The following is a 16,200-nucleotide window of genomic DNA, read 5'->3' on the forward strand; positions in this document are numbered from 1 at the left end:
CTTTGCAGACATCATTACTGCACAGTGTGTTGTTTTTTTTAACCACTTCAGCCCCGGAAGGATTTACCCCCTTCCTGACCAGAGCACTTTTTACAATTTGACACTGCGTCGCTTTAACTGCTAATTGCGCGGTCATGCAATGCTGTACCCAAATGAAATTTGCGTCCTTTTCTTCCCACAAATAGAGCTTTCTTTTGATGGTATTTGATCACCTCTGCCATTTTTATTTTTTGCGCTATAAACGGAGAAAGACCGAAAATTTTGAAAAAAAATGATATTTTCTACTTTTTGTTATAAAAAAAATCCAATAAACTCAATTTTAGTCATACATTTAGGCCAAAATGTATTCGGCCACATGTCTTTGGTAAAAAAAATGTCAATAAGTGTATATTTATTTTGTTTATTTGGTTTAGCATCTACAAGCTAGGGTACATTTTCTGGAATTTACACAGCTTTTAGTTTATGACTGCCTATGTCATTTCTTGAGGTGCTAAAATGGCAGGGCAGTACAAACCCCCCCCAAATGACCCCATTTTGGAAAGTAGACACCCCAAGGAAATTGCTGAGAGGCACGTTGAGCTCATTGAATATTAATTTTTTTTGTCCCAAGTGATTGAATTATGACAAAAAAAAAATTACAAAAAGTTGTCACTAAATGATATATTGCTCACACAGGCCATGGACATATGTGGAATTGCACCCCAAAATACATTCAGCTGCTTCTCCTGAGTATGAGGATACCACATGTGTGGGACTTTTTGGGAGCCTAGCCGTGTACGGGGCCCCGAAAACCAATCACCGCCTTCAGGATTTCTAAGGGCGTAAATTTTTGATTTCACTCCTCACTACCTATCATAGTTTTGAAGGCCATAAAATGCCCAGATGGCACAACCCCCCCCCCAATGACCCCATTTTGGAAAGTAGACACCCCAAGCTATTTGCTGAGAGGCATGTTGAGTCCATGGAATATTTTATATTTTGACACAAGTTGCGGGAAAGTGACAAATTTTTTTTTTTTTGCACAAAGTTGTCACTAAATGATATATTGCTCACACAGGCCATGGGCATATGTGGAATTGCACCCCAAAATACATTTAGCTGCTTCTCCTGAGTATGGGGATACCACATGTGTGGGACTTTTTGGGAGCCTAGCCGCGTACGGGGCCCCGAAAACCAATCTCTGCCTTCAGGATTTCTAAGGGTGTAAATTTTTGATTTCACTCTTCACTACCTATCACAGTTTCAGAGGCCATGGAATGCCCAGGTGGCACAACCCCCCCCAAATGACCTCATTTTGGAAAGTAGACACCTCAAGCTATTTGCTGAGAGGCATGGTGAGTATTTTGCAGCTCTCATTTGTTTTTGAAAATGAAGAAAGACAAGAAAAAACTTTTTTTTTTTCTTTTTTCAATTTTCAAAACTTTGTGACAAAAAGTGAGGTTTGCAAAATACTCACTATACCTCTCAGCAAATAGCTTGGGGGGTGTACTTTCCAAAATAGGGTAATTTGGGGGGGGGGGTTTGTGCCACCTGGGCATTCCATTGCCTCCACAACTGTGATAAGCAGTGAAGAGTGAAATCAAAAATTTACGCCCTTAGAAAGCCTGAAGGCGGTGCTTGGTTTTCGGGGTCCCGTACGTGGCTAGGCTCCCAAAAAGTCTCACACATGTGGAGTGTAATTTCACATATTCCCATGGCATGTTTGAGCAATATATCATTTAGTGACAACTTTGTGCAAAAAAAAAAAAAATTTGTCTCTTTCCCGCAACTTGTGTCACAATATAAAATATTCCATGGACTCGACATGCCTCTCAGCAAATAGCTTGGGGTGTCTACTTTCCAAAATGGGGTCATTTGGGGGGGTTTTGAACTGTCCTGGCATTTTATGCACAACATTTAGAAGCTTATGTCACACATCACCCACTCTTCTAACCACTTGAAGACAAAGCCCTTTCTGACACTTTTTGTTTACATGAAAAAAATTTTTTTTTTTGCAAGAAAATTACTTTGAACCCCCAAACATTATATATATATTTTTAAAGCAAATGGTGGGTGTTTCATTTTTTTTTTTCACACAGTATTTGCGCAGCGATTTTTCAAACGCATTTTTTGGGGAAAAAAACACTTTTTAAAATTTTAATGCACTAAAACACACTATATTGCCCAAGTGTTTGATGAAATAAAAAAGATGATCTTAGGCCGAGTACATGGATACCAAACATGACATGCTTTAAAATTGCGCACAAACGTGCAGTGGCAACAAAGTAAATACATTTTTAAAAGCCTTTAAAAGCCTTCACAGGTTACCACTTTAGATTTACAGAGGAAGTCTACTGCTAAAATTACTGCCCTCGATCTGACCTTCGTGGTGATACCTCACATGCATGGTGCAATTGCTGTTTACATTTGACGCCAAACCAACAACCAACGCTTGCGTTCGCCTTAGCGCAAGAGCAGGGGGGACAGGGGTGCTTTTTTTTTTCTTTATTATTTTTTTGCTTTTTTATCTTATTTTTAAACTGTTCCTTTCATTTTTTTTTTTAATCATTTTTATTGTTATCTCAGGGAATGTAAATATCCCCTATGATAGCAACAGGCAGTGACAGGTACTCTTTTTTGAAAAAATTGGGGTCTATTAGACCTTAGATCTCTCCTCTGCCCTCAAAGCATCTGACCACACCAAGATCGGTGTGATAAAATGCTTTCCCAATTTCCCAATGGCGCTGTTTACATCCGGCAAAATCTAAGTCATGAAATGCTCGTAGCTTCCGGTTTCTTAGGCCATAGAGATGTTTGGAGCCACTCTGGTCTCTGATCAGCTCTATGGTCAGCTGGCTGAATCACCGGCTGCATTCTCAGGTTCCCTGTTGAGACAGGAGAGCCAGAGAAAAACACGGAAGACGGTGGGGGGGGGGCATTCCCTCCCACTGCTTGTAAAAGCAGTCTGGAGGCTAATTAGCCACTAGGATTGCTTTTACATGAAAGCCGACCGCTGGCTGAAAAGAATGATACCAAGATGATACCTAAAACCTGCAGGCATCTTTCTGGTATAACCACTCAAAGTCGTGAACGGCGTACCTGAAGACATAAAATGGTTAACAATAAAACACAGTAAACGGTAAAGTATAAAAAATTGCATACCTGAAAAGCAAACATGATAAAACATAATAACAATAAAACATTGCAGAATAGAATACAGTAAAAAAGAGCAGAACAATAGAGAAAGAATAGAGAGAGAGAGAACAATAAAACGACAACTATTTTTTTTTATTTTATATATATTTTTTTTTTTTTACACTTTTTTTTGTAACTAACTTTTATAACTGTAACCGGTTCCAGGTTCGGGTCTCTCAAAATGCGATGGCATCTTGGGAGACCCTGTGAAAGTGTGCCTAGTCTGTGCAATGCTGTACCCTACGCTAATACTCAACTAGTGCATGGTAGCGTTCAAAACATTCACCAATGCAAAGACCAGGATTGTCAGGACAGGAGGGAAAATAATAGCGGGTGTCACGCCTATATCCGCGCTTGCTGCAGACACAACATCTTTTTTGGGGGGGTTCGTTGGTTAGGGGTACTCGGGAGGACATAAAGAAAATGCCTCTCATGCAGCCGACTGCATTTGGTTGGTGATGTGAATGGGGGAAGTACGGGCGCTGCAGAAGTGGTGGGTTCCCAATTAGGATTGGCGAATGCTGCAGGAAGGGCACTATGGGCACGACGGGCCTGTGTTTGTCTTCTTGGTGGCAGTCGGAAACTACTTGTGCTTGCCACCTCACCAGCTTGAACTGCACTTATGGGACTCGCCACGTCACCAAGTGTTACTGCAGTGCTGGTTTGACTACGACCGGGATGTACTAGGCCGCTGGTGCTTGCCAGTTCACCAAAATGCTACCAAAAAAACTGTTAGCGATCGCAGGAATCAGGCCTGACTCTGCGAACGCTGCAGTTACGTGTTTAGTGTTTTGTAAGTGACAGTGATCGATCGATACTGCACTTGGGTGGGCTGGGCTGGGCCGGGCGGAGGGGCAGAACGCAGGTGCTAGCAGGTATCTGGGCTGATCCCGCTAACACTGCGTTTGTGGGAACCCTAAACTGCTGGGGATGCTAGTATAGATCTGATTGGATCAGATATTGATCCGTTCAGATACTATACCACTAAGGGAGGTGTACGGTGCAGGCGTGGGTGTTAGCGGTACTGGCGCTAATCTGACGCTGCTTGGAGCTGGTGCTTGCCAGTTCACCAAAACACTACCAAAAAAACTGTTAGCGATCGCAGGGATCGGGCCTGACTCTGCGAACGCTGCAGTTATGCGTTTAGTGTTTTGTAAGTGACAGTGATCGATCGATACTGCACTTGGGTGGGCTGGGCCGGGCGGAGGGGCAAAACGCAGGTGCTAGCAGGTATTTGGGCTGATCCCGCTAACAATGCGTTTTTGGGAACCCTAAACTGCTGTGGACGCTAGTACAGATCTGATCGGATCAGATTTTGATCCGATCAGATACTATACCACCAAGGGAAGTGTATGTTGCGTGCGTGGGTGTTAACGGTACTGGCGCTAATCTGACGCTGCCTGGGGCGACGCATATCACCGCCGGGCGATCAGGGGGCTAAACCTTTATTAGGTAATAAACGGCGGGTGCCCTAACACTATAAAAAATAAACGAACTAACCAGCGTCACCCGTAACAGTTATACGGTGATCAGTGGTGAAAGGGTTAACTAGGGGGCAATCAAGGGGTTAAAACATTTATTAGGTAGTATGGGGGTCCCTGAATACCTAAATATTTACCTCCCTAACTAGCGTCACCAGCGACACTAATACAGCGATCAGAAAAATGATCGGTTCGCAACACTGGTGACGGGGGGTGATCAAGGGGTTAAAACTTTATTAGGGGGGTTAGGGGGGTACCTTAGACCTAAAGGGGGCTAACCCTTACTGCCCTAACACACTAACTGTCACAAACTGACACCATGCAGTAATCAGAAAAAAAAAAAACTGCTTGGTGTCAGTGTGACGGGGGGGGGGGGTGATCGGGGGGGATCGGCGGGTAATTGGGGGGGGGATCAGGGGTGTAATGTATGCCTGGCATGTTCTACTGTGTGTGTTGTGCATTCACATTACAGTCTTCTCTCCTCGGCGCCGGAACGGAAAATGCCAAGCCGAGGAGAGATGACATAATTTCCTCTGCCTCTGTGTACAATACAGAGGCAGGGAAATGATTTGATTGGCCAGGAGCGATCGCGAGGGGGGGGCCACGAATGGATGGCCTCCCCCTCACAACCGATCGCCGAGGAGGATTTGCCGACCTACAAATATATGATAGTATTAGTGGATAGTATTAGTGAATAATTTTATCTTTCATGTGTATCAGCTACCATGGTCCTATTAGCTAAAACAGACTTTGGGCATATTAACCAGTTGCTGACCGCCGCACGACGATGTACATCGGCAGAATGGCACGGGCAGGCAAGGACGTACCTGTAAGTCCTTTTGCCTGCCCGTGCCATTCTGCTGATGTACATCGTCGTGCGGCGGTCAGCAACTGGTTAATATGCCCAAAGTCTGTTTTAGCTAATAGGACCATGGTAGCTGATACACATGAAAGATAAAATTATTCACTAATACTATCCACTAATACTATCATATATTTGTAGATCTTACACAAGATTCTACTTAAAGGCCAATTCCACCACTAATTCTACACCAAAAATGTAAAGATAGATTCCCAACACCCTTCTCCAGTCCCCACTGCCAATGAGAGTCCAGTGCTGACCTATGTTCTTATGTTCTGGAAGTAAGAAGAGACTTTCATTTGTCAGCTCTGTCATGTGACTACGCTGACTGCTAGCAGGCAGTTTTCTGCTTTATAGCCCCTGTGGTTATGTTTTCCATTTAAATGTGTATGGATCAGTACACTGGCAGATGTGGGTGGTGAAAGATTATTGGAACAGCAGATAATTGTAGCAGGGACCAGAGCAGTAAAGTTTGGGAGCAGCAGTCGAGAATTCATCCTTACATTTTTGGTGTAAAAATGGTGGATATAAATGGGTTGTCTATAACTAAATAAAATTACCCCTTTTTCTTTTCACCAATTTATCAGGTTCTCCTGCACACTAAAGCCGCATACACATGAGCGGAATGTCCTACAGAAAAAGTCAAACGGAAGCTTTTCATCGTCTACTCCGATCGTGCCTCATCCGACTTTTTTTTTTTCAAAAATTCTGACGGACCTAGAAATAGAACATGTTCTAAATATTTCCGACGGAACCAATTCCTATCAGGAAAACCGCTCGTCTGTATGCTGTTCCGACGGACCAAAAACGACGCATGCTCTGAAGCAAGTACGAGATGGAAGCTATTGGCTATTGAACTAGTCCCGTTGTACGTGCTGTACATCACCACGTTCTAGGCGGTCGGACTTTTGTCCGACTTTGGTGTGACCGTGTGTAGGCAAGACCGCTTGAATGGAATTCCGTCGGAGTTCCTTCGGAGTTTATTCCGATGGCAAAACCGATGGTGTGGGCGTGGCATAAGTCAGAAAGGCCAGTTCTGTTTTTGTTTAGAGTGCCAGGACTGACACTTTGCAAATGATTAATTACAACTGGAAAAAAAGAAAACGTGTTGTGGGCCTTTAGCAACTAACCAGCTCTTTCATTTTATGGACTATAAAACAAAAGGTCTGATCAGTTACTATGAGCAACAATACTTTTGTTGTCATTCTTCTTTCTCCAGCCACCTTCACTGACAAAAATGGGGAGGGGGGTGGAGGGACTCAATTAAATATAGTTTCACTTGTTGAAGAATATAATTAATATCTAAAATTCTACTATTCTTGTATCTCAGGGGCGTTTCTGGATGAATAGCAAAGGCTTTGTGTAAATATGTCAGTGTCCTCTCTCCTAGAGGGTGTGTAAAGGAGAAGTGTGTCTGTTTTTATCCAAGGCCGCATCTCCACCTTACTTTTAGGAATTCGTTTAATATTAGAAATGGTAGAATCCTTAGTTTGTTCAATACCTCAACAAGAGTTGTTTTATTGTTCAGAAAGATAAGCAAAGACAAGACTTACATAATGACATCTGGTAACATATGGTATTATGATGGCTTCAGAAGGAGGAAGAGATATTAGATGTTACATTCTCCAAGTGTAGGGTTCCTTCCCTCTCTTCTCACCTCTCTTCCTAACTACTTCGACCCTACTCCATTCTTATACTGTTTCATAATGTTATGTCAGCATTTCCTAGTAACACCCATTCTTGCATATATGCTTTATATGGCTTTTAGTCTATAGATAAGTTGCATAACTCCACCCATTGTCCTGACATAGTAACTCAGAATAGAAGTACTTACACAGCAAAATGACTTCTTTCTGTCCTCTGTACTGTAACCTTCAGAAACTGACATTAATTACATTATAACATTCATGTGTTTCATATATTTTTCAGAAACTTTTATCACTTAAAATATTAATTAACGCAAAATCTTCTAACTCTTGTGTTTTTTTTAACCTTTCATTGTTAAAAATGTATTTTGCATCCTCAGAGTTATGTGTTATCTTTTTTTTACAGAATGATCCCCCCAAGCAACAGGAGTTTCCTTGTGAATGATTTGGCTCCAGGCCGTGAGTATGACCTTTGTGTCTTAGCTGTCTATGATGATGGAATGACCTCCTTGACGGCCACACGAGTGGTAGGATGTGTCCAGTTCACCACTAAAGAAGAGAGCGGACAGTGCAGACCACTTCATACCCAGTTCCTGGGGGGTACTATGATTATCATAATTGGAGGGATCATTGTGGCGTCTGTTCTGGTGTTTATCATTATCCTGATGATCCGATATAAAGTGTACAGCGGCCAGGAGGAAGGAGGCAAAGCCAGAGTCAGCAATGTTTATTCCCAAACCAACGGGCAGCAAGGCATGGCCTGCGCCAACTCCTGTGCCAAGCTGGGAGAAAATAACTATGAACCTTTGCCTCCATCTTCCAAAGAGTCCCCCCTGGAGGGCAAAGACCCTGGTAAAAGAGAGGGCCAACCACGTTCACCTCCTCTGGTCCCACTGACTGAAAAGGACAAGCGGAGAACTAGGACCTCCAGTGATCTTCAGACAGTTGCTCTGTTATCTTCTCTGTCTGCAGAAGGAGACCACACAGAGACCAGTGCTCTTGGCTCCACCACCTCTCTATGTCTGGTTACTGCTGACGGTCAAAATCGTGTGGGCCCAAAAGCACCTCCCAGGACTTATCAACATAGATTTTCCTTTGATGGGGACTATACCTTATTCCAGAGCCACAGTTACCCTCGCAGGGCACGGACAAAGAGACACATGTCCACCTCGGAGTTGCACAACCAAGATGCTGCCCTGGGACATCGGAGAGTCACGTTTAGCAGCACAGAATGGATGCTAGAGAGCACCGTGTGATTATCTTTCAGGGAATGGATTACCTGAGGGGTTAAGTGACATGGAAGGGCACTTCCTTTGAAACCTCATGGTCTCAGCATTAAAGTTTGGGGCTGATCCAACTCTGATATGCGACTGAAGCATTGCGTAACTGTGCTTAATGTTTCAGTACACTTCGTAAGAGGTAAATAAATAAATAAATAATTTTTAACAAAATTGTTGCCATTTTTGATGTTGGGTTTTCTGATACACCCAAAACCTTCATTCATATTGTGTGATTCACCCTGAGAGGGCCCTTATCAATTTCCAGAAGTGTACAGATTTATTCTGCATCGTTATGTAATGCTTTTGCATCAGAATGGCCGTTGGCACTGCTTTCTCAAAAGGTTTTAAAAGCTGTGTGTTTCTACAGATCCTGCACAGCAGTGCTGCTCTCACCTGCATAATGAGACAAACACCCAATCAATTCATGTTCTTGGTGTCCATGGTTACCAGGTTCTTAAAGCATATAAGAAATTCATGATGAGACCCTCTGCCTTGCCCCTATAAAAATGGATCCACCGTTTAGCCCTCCCCTCTCTGGCTTGTGGATCTAGAGGGCTGTTGTTCTGCTTGGGTTATAGTAGAATTTTACTGAGCCCCTGAAGCAGTGCCTTAAAACAAGTGAGAAACCAGCACCCAGGCTTTCTGATACCCTCTGTGAACCTTGGTGTAACTTGAGGGGTGGTCATGCTGGTTCATCTAGGAAACAGGACATATGCACAAACGACACGATACCTAAAACCTACTGTACAAAGCATTCCTGCACGGAGGAGACAGAAAGCGTAAGAGGATTTTATTGGTCATGATCACACTTGGCACCACTTATACAATCTGTTCATCTAGCTGGTCTGGATTCTTTCTGAGTCACTCGAGTCAGGAGCCTTTCTGGGACTTGATCAGGAAGTGAGAGATCATCCAGAATATTGTCTACACACAAGTTTTTACATTAAAAACGTGTGTCACCCTCCCTCTCCCCAGTACATATAGCATGGAGGAGAGAGAGAGAGATGCTGGTGGGTGCAGTGGGGAATTAAAGTCCTTTCTGTTACTGATCTCTGTGTCTGATCTGGTTATTTTTTTTTTTTATTGCATTCTTATATGCATTTACATGGTTATGATGTGTGCACCATATGAAAGTGTCTGAAAGAAGTAAGAAGCGCTCATTGTAATAAATCAGATTCTTTGTCTTGTTCTTCATACAGGTAGAAAATTCAAGGCTGAATTGAATGGTTTCTAAGGCAATGTAGATTGACTCCTGATTCTTTAAGCTAAAACAACACTTCTGGTGTGCTACTGTTAATAGCATTTGAGGCATGCTAAAACGACATGTTTTATTAATGGGGCCAATTTAGTATGCCTTAAGCAAATCTTTTGGTGCCTTAAAGAGACTCTATCACCAACTTAAAATTGTAGGTAAATACAAGATAATCAGGAATTTAATTTGCCTACTTGCAGTGTTTAGTCTTTCCATATATGACTTTTATTGACGTGTGTAGTGCTACCTTTGTAAGGGCCGCTGGTGAATGTGGTCGTCTCCCACCCTGCACAGCCAGGCACATAAATTTCCAGTCACTCAGAGATAAGAAGCAGTCCTTGCAGGTTTGTTTTTTTTTTTTTTTAGGGGAATTAAACTTGGATGTGGAGGGGTGCATATGGGATGCCCATTTGAACGATGAAACTCTGTACGGACTTGAACTATATACACTCCAGTATATAAATTCTCTCCTCCTCTACCACCTCACATACTTGCTTGCAGACTATCACTCCCAGGACAAGCTAGCACCGGTTTCAGACTCAGCACAATCTCAGCTGGGTCTGGATGAATGCCCTTTGCAACACCTAGCTGTCCTATATGTGGCTACTGCTCCCAGTACCACCTGGCTGCAGCTGCCCCTTTCCAATGCCCATGCCACCACAGCCTTCCTGACTGGCTCTGCACCCTTCCCAGACTGCTCCATCCCAGTCCTCCTGATTGTGTGTCACTCACTGGCCCTCTTGGCTGTTCCTGTTCCTCCTGAAGACTTGCCTGGCTGTCCTCTCCTTGCCCCATGTCTCCTAGCCAGGACACTTCTGTGGGTTTTGAGACGGTCCTGCCGCACCCAAGCCCAAGGTCACCCCCCCCCCAGACTGGGGAGCTTCCTCCAAGGCCACGACAGCCTAACACTCCATCTGCAGCTTCCACCTGAACTCTCATCCCCAGCTGGGCTGACCCAGAGTATTTGAGGGGGCCTGCCCCCTGCCAACCCGAGTTGGGGATTGGTCAGGGCTCTCAAAATACTCCAGGCAGCTCCACCCCTCCTGCTCTTCTAGAAGGTTCCAGTACCTTCTGGTAGTAGGGGGTAGGTCTCAGAGATGCTGCCTGTGAGTCATCCAGCTCTCCTGAATCTCTCCCCAACCCAGAAAAAAACAGAGACAGGCTTGGCTACCAGCCAAGCCTGCACAAATTTACCTGCACTAAACGCAAAAAACTATTTACATTTCTAGCACACTAGAGGGTGCTACACTTGCAATGTTCCCTTCAACTTGCTAGAAAATGTTGGCCATGCCATATACAGTAGCGTCGTTTTCCTAGCACAGCAGAGGTATAATGGGAGGGATAGGGGGTCCAACCTCCCCCTCCAGAGTGTCTGCAGCAAAGCAGCTAGTGCTGTCAGCGACACCCAAGAAAAAAGACGCTCTTGCAGCCTGTCTGTGCAGAGCGATGGAGGCTGCTACTCTGTAGCTCCAGTCATATGATGCAGTCAAGGGAGGACTTCTCTTATGCCTGGTACACACAGGCAGTTTTTTATTCGTCAAACCCAACGGGCTGAACGAAAAAAAAACTGAGGAGCTTGCTGTTATAACTATGCAATGTTGGTACAGTGGTCTCCCCATGGAGTTATTGTGTTCTGACAGGCGGACTGCTCTCCCCCTCCCACCGCCAGAACACACTGGTCAATGGCTGCCATCGCTGATCAGAAGTCGATCAGCTGCTGGCTTTCTAGCATGCCCATTTGACAGATGTTAGGCCAGCTTCTGTCAGACAGGCTGCTGTACGCAATGGCCGAATGTCGGCTGATTTCTGTTGAACCGGCCAGTGTGTAACAGCCTTTACTCTGAACCAACTTGATCTGGTAAGTGTGTTATATGTAGTGGGACTGCTATACTGAGGAATCAGAACCATACCGGGGGGGGGTGGTGGGAAGGAGCTGTATTGAGGGTGGGGTGGGGGGGCTGGGGGGCCAAAGCCTTACTGAAGAGGAAGGAACGAGGAAGAATATTGCAGAGTGTAATTTGAGTCTGATGGACTGCTGACATCACATCCACTGACTGTGATGTCTACACAAGGGAAGATTTAACCGGTAAATAACATGCATATAATAATAACTTAAATGCATATATAATCTTATAGGAATATTTTTGCTGAGATTATTGGTCAAGCAACTGGGTCTCTTTAAGTGCTAAGTGAACCAATAAAACACTTAAGACACTTCCATGAAGCCCCCTGGGACTCTTCCATCTCCAGGTTGCCAAGGTCTTCCCCCCCATTGCCGGTGTGCAATACAAGCTGGTTTGACCCTGACAGTACATGCTGTTTTGGGCTCAAACCCTCCGGTAAGCCTCCACCTTCACTTGTCTGTGGGTATTGCACATTTTCATGAAGACACTGTGGTGCGGTGTATCGAATTGGTCTTTTTATCTACCACCCAACAAGATCTAATATGTACATATAGTGGACTTATTAGTAACCAGCTGTGTATTAATTCATAATAGTCTGCATAGAGTTACACGCCGGTCACGGCATTGTGCACATTTTTCACAGGTGGTGACCATTAAGGTCCTTATTGTTTACAGACTTTAATTATTAGTTCATCGATGGGCATTTAATTTGCTTTTGATGGACATTTACTCTTTATTTAAAGCACCGGACACTCATTCATTTTTTTCACAATTTGTATATTGAGGGTGCATTTTCATTTAGCGCTACACATTTGGTTTTTTATTGGTTCACTTAGCAATTATTCTTTTTGCTGTGTTAGCAGCTCATACTTTAGAGCAAGCGCAATTTTATCACTGTTTTTTTTCTCTTTAAGTGCTGTTAAAATCTTTAAGAAAATTAACTTTCAAAACGTTTACATAATTAGAACTGGTCACAATAGTCAAATTAAAAATTAAAAACGCAAGATTAAAAATGGCCCAAAACTTTCCTAATAATAATCTTCCAACTTCCTGTATTGATACAAATCTGTAATGTTGCCTTTTAGAGAACGGAAAGAACTAAAGCTGGTCATTGGCTATAGATGAGAGACTCTCAGTCTGACCATTTGTAGCTGTAATACAGTATGAGTGCATTATACAACACCATGTTCTTGGTTAATGAGCTTTCCAGACACACCAATTTTGCTGACTAGCAAAAGTAGATGCAGCTGCTTTCCGGTATCTTATGTGCGGGGATATATCACTATTACATCTTCAATTGTGCTGCAATTTTGAAAATGAAGTTTGTTGCACAATTTCAGCAAGTCCCCATTGCATGACTCCAGATCAACTTTCTTTGCAAATATTCAAATAATATAAGTCTGCTGCAAGTTCTGGTTCAGTTATGTTGTGCAATGGTGATCCCACCACAGGGGTCACTGTGGCTGAATGCTCATGCTGTAGACCAGGGGTAGTCAACCTCAGCATTCCAGTTGTGGTGAAACTATAAATCCCATCATGCCTCTGCCTCTGAGAGTCATGCCTGTGGCTGTCAACATCTTGAATTGAATTTTGGGTTGTAGTTTCACCACAGCTGGAGCACCGAGGTTGCCTACCCCTGCTGTAGACTTTCAGAGCTCTTGCTGTAGACTCACCACTGCAACTTTGCTCTTCCTAGAGACCTGCAATGCAAATTTGCTACAAACTGGAAAAGTTTCATCTAGAACTTGTGCTTCAAGTGCACAACTTGCCTGTGAAAATGTGCAGCAAGTTAACAGACTTACAATTTAACATTGCCACAAATGTGTGGCAAGTTGTTGTTGCTATCTGGGTTAGTTCCCAAGTTTACTTTATACTACCATTCACCATTGAGCTCGGAATAGAGATTTCATTATTGCATAACAAATTCAACAAATTCATACTTTAGAAAAGCCTACCTCCCACATATCACCATTCTGCCATTAAACAAAAGAAATAACATTGCAGCTGTAGCAGTGACCCCATTAGAAGCTGCTGGACTTTAAAAGGGCCCTCCTGCCTTCCTACTGGTGACTCGTCCCGTTGCTGTACCAAACAACACACTGACCCTCCAGTAGCAATAACCCAATAACCAGGCATCAGGCTTGTTCTAGGGTTTAAAGTGGAAAGTCCAGTTCATATGGTCCCCCCGTACCCAATACTGTTCATAAAAAAATATTTATCAGCTTAATTGCAGTCCCTTGATTTCTAAGTTCCATTGAAGCTGATAAAAAAAGTTGTTAATGCTGAACTCACCTAAATTGTATCAGCCTTTCCTTCCACTTCATTTTTTCAATAACTTGGGAGGAGGGTTAGCGCACAGGATACCTCAAAAGAGACAAAGAAAAATATCCTAGACCTTCAAGTAACAGCAACTGAACGTGGCCCTTCTGACTTCTATATACTGTAGAAACACGACAGGTACCCTTAAAAGATGAACACCAGACGCCTTATAAAAATCCCATGCAGCAGCTACGTTCCGTTTTTTTCCGACTCCTCAGGCCTCTGTCACAGGTCAGTCTTGGGCCCAGAAGTGCAGCAAGTGAAAAAAAAAATCTTTTTTGCTTCTACCCTTCCCCAGTCAGAAGGCTTGGGAGGCAAGGACAAGGACCCTCAGTCTGGCACACTATTCAGGCAGAAGGGCCCTCTTTGCCAGACAGGACTCCAGCAGAAAAGACTCTTCTAGAAGGGTCCTTGAATTACTTACTAACTTTTCCTGCCCATATCACTGGAATAAAACTTTCCAAGGCAGAATAAATATTCATAACCCAATACATTGTTATTTCTCACATTAACTGCTGGAGGCTCTCAACAGCAGCAGGTAGTGGCAGACTGGCAGTCAATGGAGTGGGTTTAGGAAAAAAACTTAACAAATAGAGAATACATAACAAAGCTCATGCTGATTACAGCCTTGCTGCAAGAAAAACTACATTTGTTTATGGAAGCTCCAGCAGTGCCCCATACAGATTTCAAGTTCAGATACCTAGTTCCTGGACATACCTGCAGAAGCCTAAAAAAGTGTATTGGATAGCGTTGAAATTTGCTGCCACCTCTTCACCCCTATCTTTAGAAGCATGCTGCAGAAAGGAGTGCATGAGGTTTGTCCCTATTATTAAATGCTGATGCTTTGTCTAACAATAAGGCAGAATTTTGAAGCTTCTGCAGGCATCTCTAGTCACTTGCATTTTATACCAGCATCAGTGTTTTATTTTTTTTTAACAGGGAATTTTTTCCCCCCTTTCTTGGGGGTGGGGAAAGGTTGCAGCAAAACACTGATAAATCACTAAAATCTTCAACTCTGTATACATAGCACAATGATAGATATATGGCACAGCAAAGTAAAAATGTGAATTACATCGTAATCATTCTGAAAATGCACTGTTTCCCTGAGTCGTTTACACGTGAGTTGTTTTAATTTCAGCATATTGATACTTAATTGAAGCAAGTAAAAGATGTTTTTATCTTCTAACTTCAGGTTAACCGCTTTTAAAAGTATTAACAAAAAATTTGCATCACTTGGGTTTAAATGCTTTTACAATTTGTTGAAACGTGTTTTCTGCAAAACTCTGGTATCAAAAATGTACTTTCTTGGTTCTATGGGTAAAGAAGAAGCATGCAAGTGTGTAAATATAGAAGTTGATACTATGTGAATAACACTATTTCATGAGTAGATGTAAATTGTAGCTGAATGACATTTGGTTTGCTGCAGAAAAACCAATAACTTGAGGGTGAAGGCTTTACTATAATGAAGCTTGGATCACAAGCAGCTTATGGGACATACAAAAAGAACCCCCTCCCCCACCACCCCATTGTTGGTTGCGAGGAAGCTGGTGGTGCACAGCACCCTTGGTTGTTAGGACACTAGATGTGCACAGTATCTTTGGTTGCTATGATGCTGGTGGTGAACAGAAGGCCAGACAACACAGCGTCATTTGTTGCCAAGGAGCACAGCGCCATTGGTTGGCTGAGCATACACAGGGTTGAACATACACTGAAGATAAAACGTACAGTATGGACACTCTGGCCAAAATGCCGTGCCCACTATGCCTCCAGGAGTATCACATGAGGCCACTACCTCAATTGTCCTCATGGGCAGCACAGCCCTGGAGAATAGGTTTTATATCTCTCACATATTTCATAGATGAGAGAAAGTAGACCATGAGTGCTTCACTTTAACCAGAGGGCCAATTTTTATATTTAAATGACGCAGTGATTTCAGTGGACATCAATCATTGTAGCAATATTTATTAAAGATTCAAAAGGGAGTCCTTCTCCAGGCTTAATTATTAAGGCAGATGTGAGAACAGAGAAGCTAGGAGTCTGGAGATTACTCATAGTGTTGTGGTTAAGCAGGACACGAAGACAGCATAATGGCCCATAGCCCTTATCAGTGTTGGTGTTGCATAAACAGGGATGAAAAGACATGGTAAGCTTAAAGTGTTACTAAACCCACAACAGTAAATGCATGCTTGTTATACTCACTGTGGAACCTAAGGGGTTAATCCTCTGCATTGTGTAAAAAGGCTATTTGATCCTTTATGCACAGATCCTCCTCTTCTTGCATT

The 16,200-nt window shown here is 43.1% G+C and overlaps 1 protein-coding gene across 1 annotated transcript in view; it reads left to right on the top strand.

The window, feature by feature from the left end:
* LRFN1 (leucine rich repeat and fibronectin type III domain containing 1) overlaps positions 1 to 8,614 on the top strand; it is a 245,222-nt gene extending 236,608 nt beyond the window's left edge. Inside the window, exon 4 of the mRNA XM_073598787.1 lies at positions 7,570 to 8,614. Coding sequence (XP_073454888.1) covers positions 7,570 to 8,419 — 850 coding nt within the window. The 3' untranslated portion in view covers positions 8,420 to 8,614. The remainder of the gene's footprint in view (positions 1 to 7,569) is intronic.
* Positions 8,615 to 16,200: the final 7,586 nt, after the last annotated feature.

This window comes from Aquarana catesbeiana, linkage group LG09 (assembly GCF_042186555.1).
Source record: "Aquarana catesbeiana isolate 2022-GZ linkage group LG09, ASM4218655v1, whole genome shotgun sequence".
NCBI lineage: Eukaryota > Metazoa > Chordata > Amphibia > Anura > Ranidae > Aquarana > Aquarana catesbeiana.